Source organism: Zootoca vivipara, chromosome 8 (assembly GCF_963506605.1).
Source record: "Zootoca vivipara chromosome 8, rZooViv1.1, whole genome shotgun sequence".
NCBI classification, from domain to species: Eukaryota; Metazoa; Chordata; class Lepidosauria; order Squamata; family Lacertidae; genus Zootoca; species Zootoca vivipara.
In genome coordinates, this window is record NC_083283.1 from 1890024 (window position 1) to 1912566 (window position 22543).

Consider the following 22543-nt stretch of genomic DNA (forward strand, 5'->3'; position numbering starts at 1 on the left):
AGGAGGGAGGGAGGGAAGAGAGGAGGGCGGAGCGGCGGCGCTACGTCCGCGCGTGCGCACCACGGGCTCGCGGCGCTACGGCGGCTGTGAAGGGGACGGCCGGCGGTGTGCGCGCGCGCGCAGGAGGGTTTCAGGGCCGCCTCGGGATGGCCTGAGGGAGAGCGGAGCCGTCACCGAGAGAAGGAGCTAGGAGTGGTCGCGGGGGCCGGGTAAGACCCGAGGCCTACTACGGCGGGCGGGAGAGAGAGAGAGAGAGAGCGCCCGGTTCGGGGGAGGGTGGGATGACGTTGCCATGGCGATGGGAGGGGTCTTCCGTGACAGGAATGCGGCGGTGGGGGGAGGGCGTGGCGGCCAATGGGGGAGGGGGAGGCGGGGGAGCCGCGCAACAAAAGAAAGGCCCGGCCTCGCCTTAAAGGGATCGTCTCCCTTCAAAAAGGCCAAAGGGGGGGGGCGGCGCCGGCTTCCGCCCCTGCGGCCCACGGAGCGCGGGGGGAGGGGCAGCCGCGGGGGGGGGGCGACGGAGCCCGATGGGTTGGGTCGGAGGCCTCCCCCTCCCGATCGGATTCTCCTCGCCATTGGGCTTCCGTCGCATTTCATAGCCGTTTCTTCCTTCCCGGCCATGGGAATCGAGCTCCGTCTCCTCCCTCCGCGGCGAGGCGCCTCCTCGGCCTTGGAAGCAGGCGGCCCCCGCGGCCTCGCCAGGCCGAGCTGGGAGGGAGGAGGCCGTAGGCCACGCGGGTCTGACTCGGTGCCACAACGGCTGCCGGTCGCCCGTCGCCAAGCGGCTTACGGTCCCCGAATCGCAAAAACACGTAGCATAAGAACAAAGCAAGAAACCCCACCCCGCGGTTTCAAAGGCCCCACGGGTTGTATAATATATTAGCCGAAGGCCCGGAGAAGAGGAATCATGCCTTTGCCCGGAGCCTGAAGGGTCCCCGGGAGAGCAGTCCACCAACCGGGAGCCTCCCTAGGTGGGGAGAGCATCACACAAGCGCGGAAAAGGCCCGATCTCTATTACCGCAGCTTCCTATGGTCCTCTGTTGAACGCCAAAATGGCTTCTGCAGGTAGAAAATCAAACCATTTTATCAATGTTGCTTTCTTTTCTTTTTGTTAACAATAATAATAATTAATAATTTATTATTTATACCCCACACATCTGGCTGGGTTCCCCAGCCACTCTGGGCGGCTTCCAACAGAACATTAAAATACAATAGTCTATTAAACATTAAAAGCTTCCTTAAACAGTGCTGCCTGTAAATAAAATTTTATTAATTTTCACAGGCAGTGAAATAAAAAATCAAACCATGATCTAACATTTGAACTTCTAATAAGGGATCCTACTATTCTACAAGTCTTATTTTGAGTTTCTTTAAACCTCAAGACTTCCTTTGACCCCTTCCACTGGTTCTTTACATCTTACATCATTCTCTGCATTTTGTTATCATTTTTATCCAATTGCTACTCCTTAACATTTTCCACGGTAGTTCCTTACTGCTTATCAATGTTGCTTTCAATGCTATAACCCACCCAGGGACCTTATGGCAAAGGGCAGGTAATATTAAGTAAATAAAAATAAGAATGCAGAATATCAAATCCATTGGGGCACTAAAAGCATTCATATATATGTAGCTGACAAGTACTATCTTAGAAGAGGCAAAAAAATGGGGAAAGAAATCCTTTCTGTCATGGTGCAGGGACAGCCTGGATTGCCAACAGGTTTACTCTCATCTCCCAAAGATCATCTACCACCAGGCACCCTCAAACTTCAGCCCTCCAGATGTTTTGGACTACAATTCCCATAATCCCTGACCACTGGTCCTCTTAGCTAGGGATCATGGGAGTTGTAGGCCAAAACATCTGGAGGGCCGCAGTTTGGGGGTGCCTGATCTACCACCATGACCAAGGTGATTTCCATTCTGAAAGCAGGTTGAAAGCCAGCCTGGAATGAATCCAAATAATCCTTGTCATCCAGGACTGTCTGCAATTGTAACAGTTTGACTAATACTAATACCTTAATTAGGAACAGTAAATTTGACACTGGATGATTGTTGAGGTCAATATAAAAAATATAAAAAAGGAGCTGGAACACCTCTTGTCTTCAGGGCAGACAGAAGCACCCAGATTTGACAAACTCCCTACAGGTAATTGTAACAATGGACCCCTTCCTTCTTTTTGGCAAATGAGGTAGTAATGGAAGCTTTCAAGTTCGTGATTTCAAGAGATTGAGCATGCTACCCCTTTTCAGTTACCTATGCTGATTAGATCTCCTTTGTCTATATCCAAATGGAGTGTGCAATGAAGTGACCTCCCTGACGCGCAAGCCTGGGCAGTGAGTATGGAGGTCCTGGGCTGCCCGGACGACAAGACCCTCCCTTTCATCCTTGCTGATGTGGTCCAAAGGAAAGCAGAGCATTACATTTGGTACCAGGTTGGCTGCCGGAGTTGCTGGATGGAGGCGTACAAGGGACTCCACTCTGGATTTGTGTAGGGTTTACTCCTGAGCCTTTTTTTCTACCAAAGATATCCCCTCAAGGCAGCAGTTTAGGGTCAGATTTTGCCTTCTCCTAGATGGGCTGCCTTCCCAGGTGGACGACCCCCATCTGCCCTTTACAACCCTCTGCTCAATGTGCAGAAACTGCTTTATTAACTGTTGGACCGCCTATTGGTTTTGTCCTCTCCATCCACCAAAGCCTATCTTTGCATCCAGAGGAAGTAGCTAACTCACCAAGGGTTTGAAACCCATCAGCTACCCTCATCTGATTTATCCGGCCGGGTCCCTTCTAGCTCTACAGTTGTAGGAAGTAGATGAGGTTAATTAAAAACAAGGCTGGGGGAGGGATATAATGGGTGGAACTAGATTCACTCTTTTAGTCTTCAGCGTTTGTGGTTGCTGGAAAAACTGAAAGCACACACACCCCAAACTTCAAGGACCTAAATACCAGTAATTAGAAATAAGAGGGGAGGGAATGGCTTTTGCTTGATGGAATTCCTACTTTAGGCTACCAATTTGAATTGTAACACTTCTTTGTAAACTTGTTTGCGTTTCTAATTAAAATCCAATGATTGTCTTTCAGCTGGCTGAATATCCTTTTTGAGAGAGAAAATGCTCAATGTGTTTTCCAAGCTTTTTAAGAAACCCTTTCCTCCCTGTTCTTCATTTTAAAAATGTTCCAGGATTCTTACGCTAAAAAACAAAATAATCCCTCTTGTTAGGCATGACATAAAAGGGAAGAGGAGGAAGAAAAAAGCACTTAGGCTTCGGCCATTGATCTGCTGGAATGGAAACAGGTAGCCAGGTGGAATGGCTGCTTCAGGCTGAAGTGCTGAAGGCAGGTGGTTTCTCAGCAGTGCTGATGGGTCAATCCTGCTTCCCTCCTCTCCATGGCATGGAAGTTGATAAAGCACCTCTGAGCTCAATGGTGTTTACTGTCAAGACAATATCCCTAGCCATGCCCCAAAATGCTTTAGTCTTGAAGGTGCCATAGGACGCTTACTAGCCAAAAATCAGCATTTCCCCATATTCTGATTTTTGTACAGTACCAGAAAACAAGTGTCAGTAGTTCATTTATATCAGTTCAAAAAATGGATCATATATACTTGAGAAGGGGGAAATGTTAAAAATTTGGAAGGGGGAAGTAATGTCAAGTCCAGCCATAATTTGTAGACCTCTTTGAAGCACCCCTTCCTTCAAGGAATCATTCATAACGTCTGGTATAATGCAAGCAGTAGCTCTCAAACCTCAAATCAGCTTATCTCTGGATAATTTGTCAGTACGTTTTCCAGCACAATTCAAAGTGTTGGTGCTGACCTTTAAAGCCCTAAACGACCTCGGTCCAGTATACCTGAAGGAGCGTCTCCACCCCCATCATTCAGCCCGGGCACTGAGGTCCAGCTCCAAGGGCCTTCTGGCAGTTCCCTCACTGCGAGAAGTGAGGTTACAGGGAACCAGGCAGAGGGCCTTCTCGGTAGTGGCACCCACCCTGTGGAACACCCTCCCATCAGATGTCAAAGAGAACAACTACCACCAGACTTTTAGAAGACATCTGAAGGCAACCCTCTTTAGGAAAGCTCTTAATGTTTGATGGACTACTGCATTTTAATATTTTGTTGGAAGCCGCCCGGAATGTCTGGGGAAACCTAGCCAGATGGGCGGGGTATAAATATATAAGAACAACAACAACAGTGGTGTCTAGATGCAAGCACTTGGTTGACAAAGTGTAAACATGACATTAACCACAGCAGGCTCAAGTACATGGTTGATTCCTTTTCCCTACTTGAAGTAGACCCCCTTATCACTTGAAGGAGCTCTGCTGGCTGGAGGAGAGGCTGGGCTTCACCACCATCGTAACTACAAAGCTGGCACTTTAGTGTGCTCTAGTCGCTGTTGGGGGGTGTCATACTTTTTTTACTCTTCTGCCATTAGTGCACTAGTGATCAACCCAACCGTTTCTTTGCCCTCAGAGTAACACGGCACTAAGATGATTCTGTGATTGGGGTGAGGACACTTGGGAGTAATTGACCAATGCCATCTCATTTCTAAGACATGCTGTCAGGGTTTATTGTGACTACTCTACTCTTGAGTAACGACCGTCCACAAGCTTGTCTTTCAGATGTTTTTATTGGTGCACATTATTTACAGTGTAATGGATTGCTCATTTCATGTCTACCCGCTCGAGTCAGATTCCTGCACTAATTCCTTCCGTGTTCGCGACCAGCATAAAAGCCTCGGAACTGAGAAGCGCTTCCCTTTCCTCCTCTTTCTCAATTCCAGCGTCGGAGGGACGGGTCTTCTATCTGACCTATTCCTGTCCACTCTTTCCGCCTCCCTCTCTTCCTGCCTATGGAGCAGGGGCTCTTTAGTGTTGCCAGAGCCCTGGCACTCCCTCTCCATTTCCTGACTCACCCCTTCAGACCCCTTGCTCTCATGGCTACTTGGAGACGGGCTGCTTCTGATGAGGGGGGAGGTTCTCTATAATCCCTCCCCCTCACACATGCATATATCAATTTATCTGTATGCCGCTTTTCCAACTTGAAACAATGCTTATGGCGGTTTATAACATGTAAAAAATTACATAATTGCAAACATAACAAAAGTAGTCATAATAAACCTCAAAAAGTACATAACCAAAGTGGGCAAGAGAGCCTAGGCTAGACCCTCAGCCATTAACCATAGGAAAATTCCCCCAGAGACAGCAGGAAACCACACCTGATCCATAAGTCTCTGAGAACACACTGTCATACTTCACCCCTGTGAAGGTTGGAGACTGCATACAGTCCAATTCTGACACCGTGTTGGAGCTGGGGTGGGTGTTCATTATTGTGGCAGCTGGTGCACTATGGAAATTCCAGGATCATAGCCGTCGTCATTTTTGAAACTCATTGAGTAGCCTTGCACAAGCCAGTGCTTCTGTAGAGGTAAAAGGTGTAGGGAGGCCTTTTTAATATGCTCTGAGTGTTTGGAACTGAATGAGAGATACCCAAAATACTATCCTACCCCATAAGTACCCACTCAACATTTTGATTGGCAGAACTGTCACAACCCATTCTGCATTTGTAAGAAATCATGTTTTTAGCCTGCTGCTATTTTAACTTTCTGAATATCTTGGATCATTGTTGTTATTTTTTCTTATAATGTTATTTTATCTTTTTTGTAAACCACTTTGAGTTGTTGTTGTTTTTATGTTCACGCAGTGTATTAATTTTATGACATAAAAATAAACTCGATAATAAATCTAACAGAAGCAATTCTTTCCTCAGCTTTCTGGCTTGCCGTCTGCTGAGTCGCTGCCATGAACTCCCTGGTGTTCCTCTGCTCTCAGAAGGTTGTCGCTGACTTTGAGGGCCTGCAAGATGCCTTGGGCTTCCTCCCGAAGGAGCTCTACCCCGTCTTGTTCAAAGCTGCGTTCATGGACAAGAGGACCCTGTCCTTGCAGCTGCTAGTGAACACCTGGCCCTTCCCAGTCCTCAGTTTCCAGAAGCTGCTGCGGAAATGCCAGCACTGCGAACGTGCCCTGATCCGGGAGAAGCCCAACAAATACTGCATCCAGATGATTATTTCGGGAGTTGTGACATACCTGGTCAAGCTGCTGGATAACCGGCGTGGCAGTAAGAGGTATGTGACGGTCCATGTGGCCCCTGGGCGTCTCCTAAAGGGTGTGGGCAGGGAGAGCCACCGGGGTGGGGTGGGGACTAGGGTTGCCCTAATGGCTTGTTCTTGTTTGGCGTCCCTGGCAGCAAGGTGCAGCAGCGGCTGCAGATTCTCGACATGACTGGCCTCCAGGACGAAGGGCAGGGCCCAGAGAGCATGAGTCTCTGGTCCCGGACGGTCACGCTGGCAAAGGCTTGCCTGGACATCTCCAAGCAGCAAAGCAAGTGGACGAGACGGACGTCCAAGCGGAGAAAAAGCCCCTACAGCAAACCCCCGGGCCCCCCAGCCCTCCCGCCCTACTCCGTGGACGTTTGGGTGGACCTCTTTGTGAACAGCACCTCCTACGGAGTCCTGAAGGACGCCTTGCAGATCAACAGCTACAATGCCCTGCGGCTGAGGTGCCGGGACTTCCGGGCAGAGGAGCTGTCCATCGCCAGCACTGTGGGGCTCCTGGAGTTCCTGGACCCGGTCGGCGTCCGGCAGGTGGACCTGAGGTTCAACAACCTGGGCCTCTCCGGCTTGCGAGTGGTGCTCCCGCACCTGACCAAGTTCACCAACCTGGCGAGCCTGAAGCTGCCCTACAGCAACGTGGATGTCAGGCGCCTCACCGTGGGCATGGAGGGGAGCCTGCAGTACTTTGCCAACCAGCTGAGCCGACTGAGATGCCTCAAGGAGCTGAACCTGGGATCCTCCCGGCTATCTGGCAAGCTAAGGCTGCTCCTAGGGTAAGCGGCTGAAAAGGGGGCTGTGAATGTGTGTGAGCTCCTGAGCTAATACTCTACTTTGTCACACAGGGCATCGTTGTTGTTTGGCATCATTTGTTTTCACGCAAGCAATAATACCAACAATAAAGAGAAGGAAAAAAGGAAAGGAAAGCTATGAGGAGAGAAAAGGGAGTGGTAGTAGTCCAGGAAAAGCTTTATAACTGTCCTTCTTGTAGGAATGTTCAGGAATGTGGATGAGGAGATATTATTTAATATATCCTATCCCAGCTTGTGTTAGCAAGCTCCAAACTTAGCAGAGTATACATTCCATTTTAATGCACAGCAAAAAACGGTTGCACAGGCTTGCTTAAGCCTCTAGAATAAAATATATTTCCTGGATTTTCCCCTTTATCCCTCTTAAAAGAAAAGACACGACACAGTGCTCTTTAAAAGTCGAAAGAGTTTACGTACAGTACATCCTGAGTTAACAGCATAATCTCAGAAAGGCAGGCTTGCTTAGAAGAAGTAATATATACATGTGAAGTTCACTCATAAGGGGTGAGACTCCATTTTCCCTCTCTTGGCTGAAAGCCGAGAGAGACTCTTAACACTAAGATGTTGCTTCTCTGAAGTCGGGATTCAAAGAGAAGTGAAATGGCCGCTGGCCGGTGACTTTACCTGGCCAGGTAATGCCCATCTCAATTACATGTAGAGGAAGCCCATCCCAGATCAGTGGCAGGAAGTTTTGCTGCTGACCTGGTCAGGTGTCCCTCCATGTGGTCACTCTAGGAACTGTTGTGACTTGACTGCACCTAGCTTTACATCCCACACTTCTTAAGTATATTATTCAATGTTTTTCCCTAGGAGTCCATGGCACACAGGGCATGCAGCTCAGTCCCCGAGGAGGCAGTGATGGCCACCAACCTAACTGGCTTCCCTGTATAGGGAAGTTTTTTAATGTCTGATGTTTTATTGTGTTTTTATATTTTGCTGGAGCTGCCCAGAGTGGCTGGGGTAACCCAGTCAGATAAGCGGCACATCTGTTCAGTTTTATTACAGCAAAAGCCAGCAATACAAAGTACCATAGTTCCAAACAAAGAATCAGCAAAGCGGCACATCTATATATATAAAAATGTAAAAAGGACATGTGGGTGTGTTTCTACTTTTCACCAAAACCGCTTGACCGCTTGAGGTGAAATTTTGACACAACATCACATGCAAATGTCCGAAGGATATAGGAAAGTTTGCTAGGAGAGATGTCACACCTCCGCCAGGTAAAAACCCCCAAAAAACCTATTCCAGAACGCACCACTCAGCCAAAAGTGCATCCTGGGAAAAGAACCAGGTTACAAACCACCGCCCTCTAGTGGCAGTTACACTGGTACTGCACCTATAAAACCTTCCCTCTCAACAGCATCTTGGCTCCCGTTTACATACTAGGCCGAAGCCTTTACAGACTAGGTCGAATGGAGGTACTGACTCGCCTAGGTGGGGGTTGGGGGGAGGAGGGGACGGGATAAGTCAGGACACGGTGGGACCAGTCACAGGGATGAGGGGGGTGGGGGGAGGGATACGTCATGGGTCAGGACAGAGGGGGGAAATCACAGGGATGAGCCACAGCAACGTGTGGCAGGGCCAGCTAGTCAATAATAAAATTATTCTTATAATTATTATTTATACCCTGCCCATCTGGCTGGGTTTCCCCAGGCACTGGGTGGCTTCCAACAAAATATTAAAACACAATAGTCCTTCAGATATTAAAAGCTTCCCTAAACAGGGCTGCCTTCAGATGTCTTCTAAAAGTCTGGTAGTTGTTTTTCTCTTTGACATCTGATGGGAGGGCATTCCACAGGGCGGGCGCCACCCCCGAGAAGGCCCTCTGCCTGGTTCCCTGTAACTTCGCTTCTTGCAGTGAGGGAACTGCCAGAAGGCCCTTGGCTCTGGACCTCGGTGTCTGGGCAGAACGATGGGGGAGGAGACGCTCCTTCAGGTATACGACTACTACTACTATTACTAAAAGATGGATAGACAGATTCATGGAGGAGGGGGCTAGCCATGATGGCTGTGCTCTGCTTCCGCGGTTGGAGGCAGCAGTGTTTCTGAAGATCAGTGCCTGAAAGTCACAGGAGGGGACCATACTCTTTCTTTGAGTCCTGCTTGCTGGTTTCCCACGGGTATCTGGTTGGCCACTGGGAGTACAGGATGCTGGACTAGATGGGCCACCTTTGGCCTGATCCAGCAGGCTCTTTGTCCAGTTTTTAAGCATCCACCGTACAGGTCATGCATTCAGAAGTTCAGTAGTGAAATATACTCAGAGTCGAGAGTGAATTTCATGCTCTTTATTCAGCTCTTAGTCATCAAGAAGAAGAAGAAGAATGGCCTTTTCCCAAAACCATCTGCTTATATACATTATTTACACAATGGGCTTTGCGTGATTGGCTACTTCAGGGCTGCACCTGTGGGCCAATCAGTTTGTGGATTGACTTCTGCCAGCAGCCTGATTGGCTGCTCCTGCAGGCCAATCAGGTTGCGGATTCACTTCTGCCAGCCGCCTGATTGGCTGCTCCTGCAGGCCAATCAGGTTGCGGATTCACTTCCACCTGGAGTTGGATTGGGTGGCTCCTGCGGATCAGTCAGACTGCTGATTCTGGATCCTATTGTTCTATGATTCAGCTCAGTACATAACAAGTAGGCAGACCACAATTTAAAACTGATTAGGAAGATAGGTAGCTGCCTTCCCCTGAATCAGACCCCTCATCCATCTTGCTCTGTATTGTCTACACCAGGGTAGCCAACCTGGTGTTCCCCAGATGTTGTTGAGCTCCCAGCAGCCATCAACTCAGCCAGGGCATTTTGGGAGTTGGAGTCTGGCAGCCACTGGAGGGCATCACTTTGCCTTACACTGACTGGCAGCAGCTTTCCATGATTTCAAGCAGGGTACAATCCCAGTCCTACCTGGAGGTGCCGGGGATTGGACCCTTGGACCTTCTGCATACAAAGGAGATGCTCTGCTGCTGAGCTGCAGCCTTTCCCGGCTTTTCTTTCCCACCTCCTTGACCCTGCTGACTCCATGGCACAGCAGCCTCTTGAGGTGAAGCATCAGCCTGGGCAAAACTGGTTTGGCATGACACATGAAAATTTTAAAAAAGAGAACACAAATATACATGTAGTTTGCTCCGCACATGCTTGTATGGATTCTTGGTGCTGCATGCTGGCCCATTTTTAAATGGAGGCTCAGTTTCCAGGCCTCAAAAGTTTGCAAGTTGTGTAATTAGCAGTGGTTGAGATAAAGCCATTTATTTATAGCTATCAGAAGTTCCAACCCGCAAAAAAAAAAGTCAGTGTAAAGAGGGATTTCAGCCCCCCCATTTCCTTTTTCAGAATACTCCATGTCATTCTCGCCTCCCTCTGGTTTCTGTTGTCTCCCTCTGCCCCACCAGGCACTCATCCAGCACTCCAAGGTCACTAAACATGGTCACGCTTCATTGGGCTGTTTTGTGGGTTCTCTCATTCATAGTTTTTTCTAAAGGGGGGGTGAGGTTGGTGCTTCTGCAGACTTTGCAGTGCATGAAATCCACTGATACCTTCCTCTTACGCATCAGTGGTGCCCTTTTGGCTACTGTTGTAGAACTCCCTCCCTATGGAGGGAAAAACTGTCCACACACATTGATGACATTAGACATCCTTCAAAGGCACACCTGTTCACACAAGCCTGTGTGGTGAGGTGTGTGAATGAATGATTACTGGAGCTCGTTTTTCTGGGTATTAACTGAACTTATCAGTCAGTGTTCGAAACTCCCATTGTTCTAGGCGCATTTTGCGACAGGGAATTTCATTAATGCAAGCAGTTTCTGAGCTCTGCGCACAGTACTGCGCCTAGGATTTCAGAGTAAAACTGCAGAGTGGAAGAAAATGACTTTTTCCGCCTCCCAACTTCCAACTACTCTCTGAAGACTGAAGAATATTAGGGGGGGGCAGGGGAAGGACCTGTGAAAAATGAACATAATATGTAACACTAATGTCTCACAACAAATTAAATTGATCTGTAGAAAATGCAACTTGAAAAAATGTATTTTTTTTAATGAACATAATATTTTAGCTGCAGTTCATTCATTTTCAGCTTTGTATTCTTGTTATTTAACAAGTGCGCCTAGACATTCTGTTGTGGCACCCACAACCTAGGTTTAAGGTGCCGTTTAGCTCCTAGCTTTCATATCTCAGTTTCTAACACTGTTCTCAGTTACAGGTAGGTAGCCGTGTTGGTCTGGATCGAAGTAAAATAAAAAAATTCCTTCAGTAGCACCTTAAAGACCAACTAAGTTTTTATTTTGGTATGAGCTTTCGTGTGCATGCACACTTCTTCAGATACAGTGTTCTCAGTGTTTAACTGCATTTACTAAGCTGAAGTTTTGTTTCATAAGGTTTTTATTACATAACTCGTGAGATATAGCATAAAGAGCAGTATGTAAGTTGGATAAGTAAAGAAAGATCAACACAGAGAAGGAACTGGCTGGCTACAGTGTGAGTGGTCTAGATTCCCCCCTCCCTGGTTCGTAAGTTAAAAGGCTCCTAACCTAGGGCACTTATGCTAAATAACAGGCTTGCATTCTAATATGACAGAACACAAAAGGAGAAAAGGAAGGGGAGAGAGAGAGAAGTTGCTAGTTTGCAAGTAAAAATACTTCAAATGTTTGAAAGTAATCAGGGGCTGAATTAGCTGGAGAGTGTGTTGAGAGTGTGTGACGGTGCCCCTTTCCCTGTCTCCACAGTGACTTGCAAAGCCCTTTGGAGAGCCTGGAGCTGGCCTTCTGCTACCTTCTGCCCAATGACCTGGCCTACCTTTCCCAAAGCCTCCATACTCCTGCCCTGAAGAAGCTGGACCTCAGCGGGAACAACCTCTCCGACTGCCTCCTGCAGCCTTTCCAAGGCCTGCTGATGGAGGCCGCCCCGACCCTTCTGCACCTGGACATCATGGAGTGCCGCATGATGGACACCCACCTGAACGTCCTCCTGCCGGCCATCTGCCGCTGCTCGCGGCTCCGCTACCTGGGCGTGTTTGGCAACCCCATCTCGGCCAAAGGACTGAAGAACCTCCTTCACAAGACGGTGGGCCTCTTGGACTTGAAGCTGGTCATCTACCCCTACCCGGTAGACTGCTATGGGGATGACCTGCCGTGGCCCCCCACTTCCTCCAACCTCCTCAACGGCAACGTGGACGAGGAGAAGTTCTTCCGGGTCAGCAACGAACTCCAGCAGATGCTGCTGAGCGCCAATCGGTCAGACGTCACCTGGACCACGAACCTCTGCCGCCACAATAGTCTGGACTTCTTTAGTTTATAGCCCCATGCGCATCTCCTGCCAAGAGACAAGGAATGGGGCTTGTCCTCTCCTGCTGCCACTTGCCTGCCAACGCTCCCTGTCTTGCACCATACCGCAATGGACCAGTGCTGACTGCCTTACCTGCCCTGGTGCATCTCAGCCAGAAAGATCCACTTGGGAGAGCCTTGCAGACAACACCTTGAGTGGTTGGCTGTGCTCTCTTTCCAGCAGAGTGTGTGGAGGCACTGTAGCCTGCTCTGCTCTTTCTTCCTGCCAGGAAAAGGATGCAGCTGCCTTTGCCTGCTTGTCCTCAACCTTAAAGGGGCAGGCAGGCAGGCAGGGGAGCCTTGCATTCCTTCCAGTCAGTGGAAACAGCTCTGTAGTGACTACGGAAGGAGGGAACAGGCAGGCAAGTGGTGGCCAGGAGAGAGGAGCAGATGAAATCTGCCATGGTGTGGTGGCGAGTGGCAGATGGGTATTTCTGTTAACATAGAAGGGTCAGCAGTGAATGCCAGGTCAAAAGCACGTGAGCCCTTTCTGGTGCATGTAAGAATACTGGGGGTTAGGTTTTGGATTTTTTTTTCTCCCCCAAACATCTATTTTGTAACATCTTAGTTAGAGCTTAGCAAAGTGGGTATTACCGCCTCTCCTTCTGTGTGTTGATGGGATTGCTGGAGGTCAGTTGGGTGGGTGCCTTTGAAATGGTTTGGTCCCTTTCATCAATTGCGGGAAGTTTGTCAATCCAGAATCTGGAAGAAGGCCTAAATATTGTAAGGGCTGAAGGAAGGGGAGGTGAGATTATATACAGAGAACTTTGGGACATGAAATAAAAGATGATTTGCCTGAGAGCAACTGAGGTGTCTGGCGTTTGCTTATGAAGAGGGTTCAGCTCACATAAAAGCAGTAAGAGAAGTGTTCTTATCAGTTGGTTAGATACAGTTCTCCTGAAAGCCCTGTAGCATCTGGCTTCTGGCTGTGGGGAGAAGTGGGTGTTGAAACGAGGAGGGGATTGTACTGTGGCAGGGTCTGATTTTGTGAACAGCTTTTGCATCTTGCTGTCAGCCTTTGTCAACGTGGGGTCCACAAAATGTTGCTTGACTACAACTCCCATCAGCCCCAGCCATAATGTTTTTGTGGCACTTGCTATAGTTTCATGCACACAAGTAAAGTTTAAGTGAAGGCAACCAAGTGTCACAGAGCCGTCACATGAGCAAATTGGGGTGGATGCTCAACAAACAGGTTGTCTGGAGGAGTTTGGAAACGGTAGCAGATAAAATCATCCCAGTGCGGAAAAGGACTAAAATTATGGAAGGCGGCAGGCATGAGTTTAGGGCTCAAAGGCCAGGGACCATTGAAACCATTTTTGGTGTGAAGCCTAAACCTTGCCATAGTACCTTCCGAGCAGGCCTAGAGGACGGCATCCCTATGACCAGTGAGAAGATCTTTAATGATTGCTTAACATGAAGATGCTCAGCCAGTGGGAGTTCTTCCTTGTCATTTTCTCTACCTGTCTGGAATTTTTTGCTTCTGGTGCTGCTATTTATGCACAAGAGCAATACCCACAACCCTTCTACACTCATGCACACAGGATGTCCTGAATTTTGCCCCTGCCCCCAGCTTGAGATATGTTGATGCTTTGAGTCTATCAGTCTCTTCACATTGAGATGGAAGGCAAATCAAGATCTTCAATGCATTGTTTTATAACCCTTGCAATTTGCCAGCAATTGAGGCTTAAAACCTTCCCTGGCCTTGAGCAAGACAAATGAGTAGGAGCAGCACTAGGAAGGATCTCCTCTCCAAAATGTTTTTGTCAAGGTGTGAATGGACCACACACCTGTGAAGAATCCAGGAAGCAGAGATCCTCCCACTTCCAACTTTGGCTTGCCAAAGGCTCCCCCCACCCACCCAACTGCTTGTGATTGGCTGCACACAGGCCATGATGCCACAATTGTAGTGATGTCAGCATGTGATGTTGGGAGCCCCCAGAATTCCTCGGCCCATGCAAGAGGTGGCTGGAAGGTCCTGCAGAAGGGAGAGAACAGGTTGTGCATGGGAGCTGCCGGCAGCCTGTATATAGGTATGGCATGAAGAGGCTTCCTGCGGGGGCAGAAATTGATGCAGTTTACCTGGATTCAGGGCAAGGGAGCGCCACTTTCTCCCAACTTGGCCACCTGCCATTTTAGTTCTTTGTCAAGTTGTGCACAGTCTGGCCTTCCAAAAACCCATAGCCAGACCTGCTGGGCACCCAAACTCCTAACATCAGCTGCTGTAGATGTTCAACATCCCTGTGGTTGGCCTCTGGTTCCCAATGGACTCCGTTTAAAACTATAATTAGTTGAGAAACCGCTGAGCCTAGGGCTTGCTGATCAGAAGGTCGGCGGTTCGAATCCCTGTGACGGGGTGAGCTCCCGTTGCTTGGTCCCAGCTCCTGCCAACCTAGCAGTTCGAAAGCACGTCAAAATGCAAGTAGATAAATAGGATCCGCTACAGCGGGAAGGTAAACGGCGTTTCCATGTGCTGCTCTGGTTTGCCAGAAGCGGCTTTGTCATGCTGGCCACATGACCTGGAAGCTATACGCCGGCTCCCTCGGCCAATAATGCGAGATGAGCGCGCAACCCCAGAGTCGGTCACGACTGGACCTAATGGTCAGGGGTCCCTTTACCTTTTTTATGGGCTAAAATAAAATAAATATTAGCAGGTGTGCGGCATTAGAAAAGGCAGGTTCTGGGTTCACCATCCTTGGAAGGGAGTTTTGGCTGCAAGATTGGACAGTTCCTATCTGGGAGATGGAAAACGCAGTGGGCTGGGGAGGTGCAGGGCTTGGGGAATGTGTCATTATGCAATCGCCTCACCTCCAACAGGATATTGTAGAGCAACTCCTCTGTGAAGAAAGGCTGCACCATTTGGGACTTTTTAGTTTAGAGAAAAGAGGAGTCGGAGGCAAAGTTTATAAAATGCTGCATGGCATGGAGGAAGTGGAGAGAGAAAAGTTTGCCTCCCTCTCATAACACCAAAACTCGAGGGCATTCAATGAAACTGAACGTTGGGAGATTCAGGACAGATAAAAGTCCTTCATGCAGTGCAGAGTTAAACTATGGAACTCCCTGCCACAGGAAGCAGAGATGGCCACCAACCTGGACTGAACAAATTCATGGAGGAGAGGGCTAGCCCCGATGGCTCTGTTCTCCCTTCACATTTGGAGGTTGCAATGCTGAATGCCAGTTGCTGGAAATGGCAGAAGGGGAGAGTTGCGGGTTTCCTGCAGGCTCCTGGCTGGCCACTGTGAAAACAGGAGGCTGGGCTAGACGGGCCACTGGCCTGATCCAGCAGGCTCTTCGGACAGTAAGAGCTGTTCGACAGTGGAATTTGCTGCCAAGGAGTGTGGTGGAGTCTCCTCCTTTGGATGTCTTTGAGCAGAGGCTTGACAGCCATCTGTCAAGAATGCTTTGATGGTGTTTCCTGCTTGGCAGGGGGTTGGACTGGGTGGCCCTTGTAGTCTCTTCCAACTCTATGATTCTGATGTCTTTGAAAGAGGAGGGGCTATTTCTGTTTCTTAAACAAGACTGCCCAGTCTGAGCTAAACTAGCAACCGGTTGCTTTTCTTGGGAAGTTGATGGAGAGGCAGCTGCAGGAAGCCTCAGACGAAATGAATTATCTAGGCCAGCCTTCCCCAACCTGGTGCCCTCTGGATGAGGTGGACCAACGACCAAGCCTCACACCAGCCTCAGTCAGGCTGTGTGTGACATTGTGTGTGTGTGTGTGCGCGTGTTTTTGTGTTTATCTTGTGATGCTGTAAACAGCTTCTCTTGCCGTAGGGTATATCCAGCCTTATGCCTAACCGGAGGCAGCTGCAAAGAGGCACGGACAAGGTGGCAAAGCTGACATGGTTGCCTGAGAAAGGTAATAAACCACCATCCAGACCCCTGCCCTTTAAGCTAGGCCTTGGGAGTATGCAGGGGTGGGGTGGGAGGGAGGCAATCCAGTCCTGGCCTCCCTCTCTGGCCCTTGAGAAACTCTCTCCAGGCTACACCTACCCCCCCCCTCCCCAGGCAGCAAGTTTGTTTTCTGCCACTCAAAACGGAAGGACCCTAACCAGTGGATTCAAATTACAAGAAAGGAGATTCCGGCTAAACATTAGGAAGAACTTCCTGGCGGTAAGAGCTCTTTATAAAAAAGAATGAAATTATAATAATTATTATTCAGCTGCGGAATGGACTCCCCTGGAAGGAGGCGGGATGGCAGCCTGCCAGGGATTCTTTAGCTGAGATTCCCGCATTGCAGGGGGTTGGGCTAGATGACCGTTGGGGTCCCTTCCAAACTCTAGAATTCTATGATCCTCTTTCCCAGGCCAAACACCTTGCATCTCATCTTCCTTGAGGGCCTTTGCCTGGCTAGAAGGTGAAATCCAATTCAGAGGGGATGCCTCTGGATGGCCCTATTCTACAGTGTTAAAATGGTTATGTTCCCTTCTCCACCCACTTTTGCTTATGACCCTGCCCACCACTAGCATTCGGCCCTCGGACAGGAGGGAATGTAGCCCCCGGGAGAAAAGGAAGTCCCCCCCCCAAGGCCTGTTTTAGAGCTCCATTCTGCAACAGGCAAGCAATCCACCAAGCATCAGCATCATTCCCCGCAGGCCTGCCAAGACTCCATTCCTTTCCCTATCGCTCATCCTGAAGGTTTGCCAGTACTTCTGTCCTGGCTGACTCTTGTAGCTGTGTCCATGAGCACGTAAGGAGTGGGACTGTTCCCGCATTTCGATCCCCTCCTGGCTAGGTACCAGAATAGATGGGTGCCAAGCTGCAGGGTGGCAGCGGGCTGGGGGGGGGGAGAAATAGCATCACAGTGGTGCCTCGCTTAATGAACGCCCTGTAAGACGAAATTTTTGCTTAAAGAAAGGATTTTTCTAGCGGAGGTTGCCTCGCTAGACGAATTCGTTTTACAAAAAATTCGTCTAGCGAATCGCGGTTTCCCATAGGAATGCATTGCAATTCAATTAATCCTATGGGCAAAAAAAAAAATTCCAAAAAAATTCAATGCATTCCTATGGGATTCACTAGACGAATTTTTCGTTATAAGAATAGACCCGTGGAACGAATTAAATTCGTCTAGCGAGGCACCACTGTAGTTATTTATTTCATTTATATACTCCAAGGTGCATCTAACAGTGGAAGCATAGCATTATAGCATTGGGTCATCTAGTCCGACCCCCTGAAATGCAAAAATCACCGCTAAAGAATCCCTAGCGTATAGTTATCCGACCTCCGCTTTAAAATCTCCAGATAAATCACCAAGGGAGTCTGTTCTGCTGTCAAGCAGCTCTTGTCCTCAGCAAGTTTAGGCAGAATCTCCTTTCCCGAAACTTGAATATCCTGGTTCAGATCCCACTGGCTCCATCTTCCATGTGATGGCCCTTCAGATTTTTGAAGGTGGCTTTTATGAAAACCTTCAGAAGGGAGCAATCTATACCTGCTCAGAGGTACTAAATACACGAAGTTGTTTTTAAGTTGTTTTGTATCTTTGGAGCTTTTTAATATATATATATATATAAGCTCCTTTTTGCTGGGGTGGGGGAGGCAATCTGCATGTGCTCAGAGACACTGAGTCTGAGGTGCGAGAAATGGTGGCAGGTACTGTGAAAACGTATCATTTAACTTTATTTATTGAAAATATATACCGGTACTGTATTTATGGCCACCTTCCTATTTCAGAGAGCAGTGCCCAAGTGTGGCTTTCCCAAAGACTTTTAACACTTAATGGGAACTGCTGGGCAAATTGTGCGTGTGTGTTTGTGTACTTGTGGAAGTGCATCCACACACATGGCAGAAGCTGAATGTTGGGAGATTCAGGACAGATAAAAAAAAAGCCCTTCTTCAGGCAGCTCACAGTTAAAACACTGGAACTCCCTCCCACAAGAGGCAGTGATGGCCACTATCTTGGGTGGCTTTAAAAGAGGTTTAGACAAAGTCCTGGAGGAGAGGGCTAGCTATGGCAAGTAGCCACGATGGGTGTGCTCTGCCTCCATAGGTCAGAAGCAGTGATGCTTCTGAATACCAGTTGATGGAAACCACAGGAGGAGGGAGAGTTTTCTTGTGTTTGAATCCTGAATCCTGGGCACCTGGGTGGTTGCTGTAAGAAAAAGAGGTTGACTAGATGGGCCATTGGCCTGATCCAGCAGCCAGGCTGTTAGGTCCTTATGGAACCTCCAGCTCCAGAAGCAGTCTATCTAGGTTCTTTTTTTGGTCACTGTGAGAACAGGATGCTAGACCAGACAGGCCTCTTCAGATGTTGTTAGGTAGCAGAAGGCTTGGCGATGGGAAGGGGAGGAGTGTGAGAGGCCAATGAGTTAACAGCAGAGGGCACATTTCAGGGGAAGTGCAGAGAAATGAGAGTTAGGGGGCTGCGTGGTGGAGGCCTTTGAAAGTGAGGACTAGAAGCTTGGAGCTGAGGTGGATGGGAAAGGAAGCTATTCTGAGGAGCTTTGAGGACAAGAGTGGCACATTTACAGTGACGGGGAGAGGAGGTGAGATTAAAGCCAACAGGTGAGATTTGAGGTGAGATTAAAAGCCAACAGAAACGTGGGCAATTCTGGGGGAAAGAGGTCACAAAGAGGAAGGGCAACCCCCTAAAATGCAGCAGTGTGGAGAGGAGACAATCCATCCACCCTGGGACCTCACCAGAGGCCCAAAACAGGGCAGGGATTTTGGCCACTGCCTGATGCCTGCCCTTTCCCCCCCCCTCCCAGGATGGAGACCTACGAAGACCACCTTTGGTGCCCCTACAATTCCCAGAGCGCGGAGGACGAGGACGACGATGAAGAGCCCTACCACGACCCTCACCTGGCCAGGGTGCGGGCTCGCAGCTCGAGCCGCTCCCGCCACCGCTCCTCCTTCCTGGTGGACGAGCTAGACATGCTCATGGACAAGGCAGCCACCACCATCCAGGCCACGTGGCGAGGCTACCTGGCGCGGAGGCGCATCCTTCGGGAGCACGCTGCCGCCTGCGTCATCCAGGCCGCTTGGAGGCGCTTCATCACCCGGGAGTACATGGCCCTGCAGCGAGAGCAGGAGTCCTCGTGGCAAGGGTACGGGCACGAGCATCGGGTTGAGAGGAGGAGGAGGGGGAGGAGGAGGACGACGTCCTCCCATGCGTCCTTCAACACGAGGAGCAGGTCCTGGGGGGCCCTGGAGACGGACCAAGAAAGAGCTGCGGTCACCATCCAGGCACACTACCGAGGGTACAAGACCCGGCAGGCCCTCGCAGAGTGCAGGCGGGCAGCCACGACTATCCAGGCACACTGGAGGGGCTACCGCACCCGGCAGGAGCTGGCGCAGATGACGCAACGCCCTGCCCACCGGCCCGGCCCAAGGGGGACCTACTACGGGCAGCCCAGCTACATGCCCGGGAGCTCTTCTTGGGTGGGCCCCTACCCCAGGAAGCACTGGCGCAAGTGTCTCGTGGGAGACCCCGAGGAGTGGGCAAGCAAGGTCCCTCGGACTCAGTCGCATGGGAGGGAGCGCACGGGGGGAAGCAGGAGGGAGCACCTGGAATTCCGGGAAAGAGAGCACCCAGGAGCCCAGGAAAGGGAGTACCCCAAATTCAGCAAAAGAGAGCACCCAGGAGCCCGGGAAAGAGAGCACCCAGGGGCCCGGGAAAGAGAGCACCCAGGGGCCCGAGAAAGAGAGCACCCAGGGGCCCGGGAAAGAGAGCACCCAGGGGCCTGGGAAAGAGAGCACCCAGGAGCCCGGGAAAGGGAGCGCTCGGAGCCCAAGTCGTGCCCCCGCTGCGGGAGATGCACCACTGTGCGTGTCCTGGTGGGGGTTGGCAAGGGCCCGCCCTCCGAATCGGACATGGACGACAGCGAGTGCGAGGGGCATGCGCAGCCTGCATCTGCCAGGAGGAAGAGCCCAGCCTCCAGGTCGAGAGGGTCCCGGTCGCCTGCCAGGCCCGAGCCTTACGGGTCCCATGTGTCCTACCAGATGGGCCCCAGGGCCTATTACCCCGGAAACCAGAGCATGGCGTCTGAAGACCAGCCGCGGAGGCAGGGCCGGGACCCCGGAGGCCTGAGCCAGCGCTATTCCACGGGGCATGCAGCTGCCCGTCCCACGCGGGACCGCAACACAACGCGGAGCCTCTCCTCCACCAGCCTCAGCCAACAGGGGGCACCGAGCGCGGGGACCTCTGAATGGCTTTATGAGAACTACTGTGCCCGCCGGATGGGCGAGGGCCAGAAGCGGGTGTTCAAGACACGGAAGCAGATGTGGCAGGTGGCGCGGGCAGCTACCCTCATCCAGGCCTTCTGGAGGGGGTGGAGGGCACGGCAGATCTTGCGCCAACAGCAGGAAGCTGCCATCAAGATCCAGTCCGCCTACCGGGGCTACAGGACCAGGCTGTACCTCATTGAGGCCGGGGTGCTGAGTGAGGGAGACACCGAGTGACACCTTGCCCTTAAGAATACGGGGCCCAGTTGGAGCCCAGTCGGGAGGAGCGGGCAGGCTGGTGGCAGTCACCGGATGGCTGTTCCCACTGCTGCCTTTCCCTTCCTAGTGCAAGCAAACGAGCTTGCATCCCAATAAATAAATCCTAATTACAAACCCTTCGGAAAAGTCATGCTAGCGTGGTAGAACCTAGAATTTCAAGTATTGCTGGGAGGGGACTGGAGCTGGCAAAATGAGGACCAATTGCATCCTGCCAAAGCAGGGAGTGGACAGGAACCACCAGGCCCTGAAAGTTGACAGTGACCCATCAAAGTAGCCGGAATACACTTGCTGGCTGTGATTCCTGCATTGCAGGGGGTTGATGACCCTTGGGGCCCCTTCCAACACTACAGTTCTATGGTGCCATGAACGTTGCCCATTCTAAGTGCACTTTCCGGGCGCCAATTACTTGTTTTTTTATATGCTGTAAGTAACCCTGGGGCCTTCAGCTGAAGGGTTGCTGGCGGTGATAATGCTAACAGAAGTTAGATTCCCCCAAGACCTGGAGAGCCACAAGAAGCCTGTTTTTAGGGACTGCAATGCTAGTTTTTGCCATTGCAACCAGAGTGTTTTCCCACTCTAGAGGGAAGAACCACACCTATGGCAGGCAGTTGCACCCTCTAAAGTATCCTCTCATGACCCCTTGGGCATAGGAGACAAGAATCCAAAGGAACTGCCCAGAAAGGGACAGAGACTCGCAATTTCTAGGTTTGCACAGCCTGCAGGGTTTCTTCTTCCTTGGCGGGAGAACTGGTGATAGATGTAACAGTGGAGGAATCCAGGTGCTACAAGATTACGTGTAAGTCACAATTGAGTGCTGCATTTATACTGGAAAGGGAGGGTGGAATCTTTGCTGCAGCACAAAGCGACATAAACACTGAGTCTCATGGCACACTCAAGACTTTACAAATTCATTGTGGCATATGCCAGCCTTTGCCAACGGGTGCTTTGTACTACAACTCCCAACAGCCCCAGTTGATGGGAGCTGTAGTACAAAACATCTGGAGGACAGCAGGTGGGTGAAGGCGGCCCTGGGCAACCAGAAAGTTGTTTTACGTGGTAGTTAGCAAATCAGGCAGTTAAATCCCTCTCCTCCCTGTATGATAACTCTGCATGTGCCATTTTTTGCTCTTGGCTGTCTCTGGCCTGGATATGGTCTGATCCAGAGGGTGGGGGAGAGCTGGAGTAGCTGGCCTTCCTCCCTTCCCGGCTGAGTCCAGGGAGGAATATAGTCAGCAAAACAGACCGTGCTCTGCAGGGATTGGCTGCTTAGTTTGTAGAGCCTTTGAGAGAGCTCCCTGGATGTTCTGCATCATCTTCATCATGCTCTGCTTAAAATACTGTACATTATCACAGGATCAGGAAAATGTGAGAAATAGAAATCCCCAAAGCTACCGTACACCCTTATAGGCGTGCAAGGAAATGTTTGACTGAAACTCGTTTTGGACCACAATTTTGTGTCAGCGTACACACTTTTCACAAGAGGGATGTGCTGTAAGAATTTATAAATAAATATATAAATGAAATACAGGTCCTTGGCACCCCCTGGTACCAGCTACATTTTATTGGCTTCTCATCTGCACAAATCGCTTTGCGACGCTGCCATTTCCATTTTCCTGGCAGAGCCTGGTGGCACCTCCCCATTTCCTGTGGTTTTCAAGGTTCCCGCAAAACCACAGTTGTGTAGCACCAGAAAGGGGGTGGGGGGTGGCTGTGCAGGTGAGGGGTGGAGTTCTACCTGTGGGACTTAGTGGAGCTGTTCAACTCATTGTGATTGTCACAGTATGTTTTCCTTCATCCTTAAAAAAACAAAACAAAACACCAAATTGGAAAACAAATGTCACACTTGTCCTCCGGCCAGAGCAGCTCTCCCTGTTTTCGGAAGGTATATGCC

The 22543-nt window shown here is 50.2% G+C and overlaps 2 protein-coding genes across 2 annotated transcripts; both read left to right on the forward strand.

Annotated features, from left to right (window-relative positions):
• The first annotated feature begins 68 nt into the window (after positions 1 to 68).
• LRRC14 (leucine rich repeat containing 14) lies at positions 69 to 12699 on the forward strand. The gene is made up of 4 exons (XM_035125963.2): positions 69 to 209; positions 5759 to 6113; positions 6236 to 6874; positions 11623 to 12699. Exons 2-4 carry the CDS (start codon positions 5791 to 5793, stop codon positions 12191 to 12193), a joined length of 1533 nt encoding a protein of 510 aa, XP_034981854.1. The 5' UTR covers positions 69 to 209; positions 5759 to 5790; the 3' UTR covers positions 12194 to 12699.
• Positions 12700 to 12838: 139 nt separating this feature from the next.
• On the forward strand, positions 12839 to 22156 carry IQCN (IQ motif containing N). The gene is made up of 2 exons (XM_060277545.1): positions 12839 to 16072; positions 18918 to 22156. The coding sequence occupies exon 2, from the start codon at positions 18919 to 18921 to the stop codon at positions 20608 to 20610; it is 1692 nt and encodes a 563-aa protein (XP_060133528.1). The 5' UTR covers positions 12839 to 16072; position 18918; the 3' UTR covers positions 20611 to 22156.
• Positions 22157 to 22543: the final 387 nt, after the last annotated feature.

What these genes read in the sequence shown, in the direction of transcription:
- LRRC14 (XM_035125963.2), top strand. Translation starts at nt 5,791, where the DNA reads ATGAACTCCCTGGTGTTCCTCTGCTCTCAGAAGGTTGTCGCTGACTTT. An exon ending in AACCGGCGTGGCAGTAAGAG is followed by an intron (nt 6,114 to 6,235) that starts GTATGTGACGGT and finishes CGTCCCTGGCAG; the next exon opens with CAAGGTGCAGCAGCGGCTGC. An exon ending in AAGCTAAGGCTGCTCCTAGG is followed by an intron (nt 6,875 to 11,622) that starts GTAAGCGGCTGA and finishes CTGTCTCCACAG; the next exon opens with TGACTTGCAAAGCCCTTTGG.
- IQCN (XM_060277545.1), top strand. Translation starts at nt 18,919, where the DNA reads ATGGAGACCTACGAAGACCACCTTTGGTGCCCCTACAATTCCCAGAGC.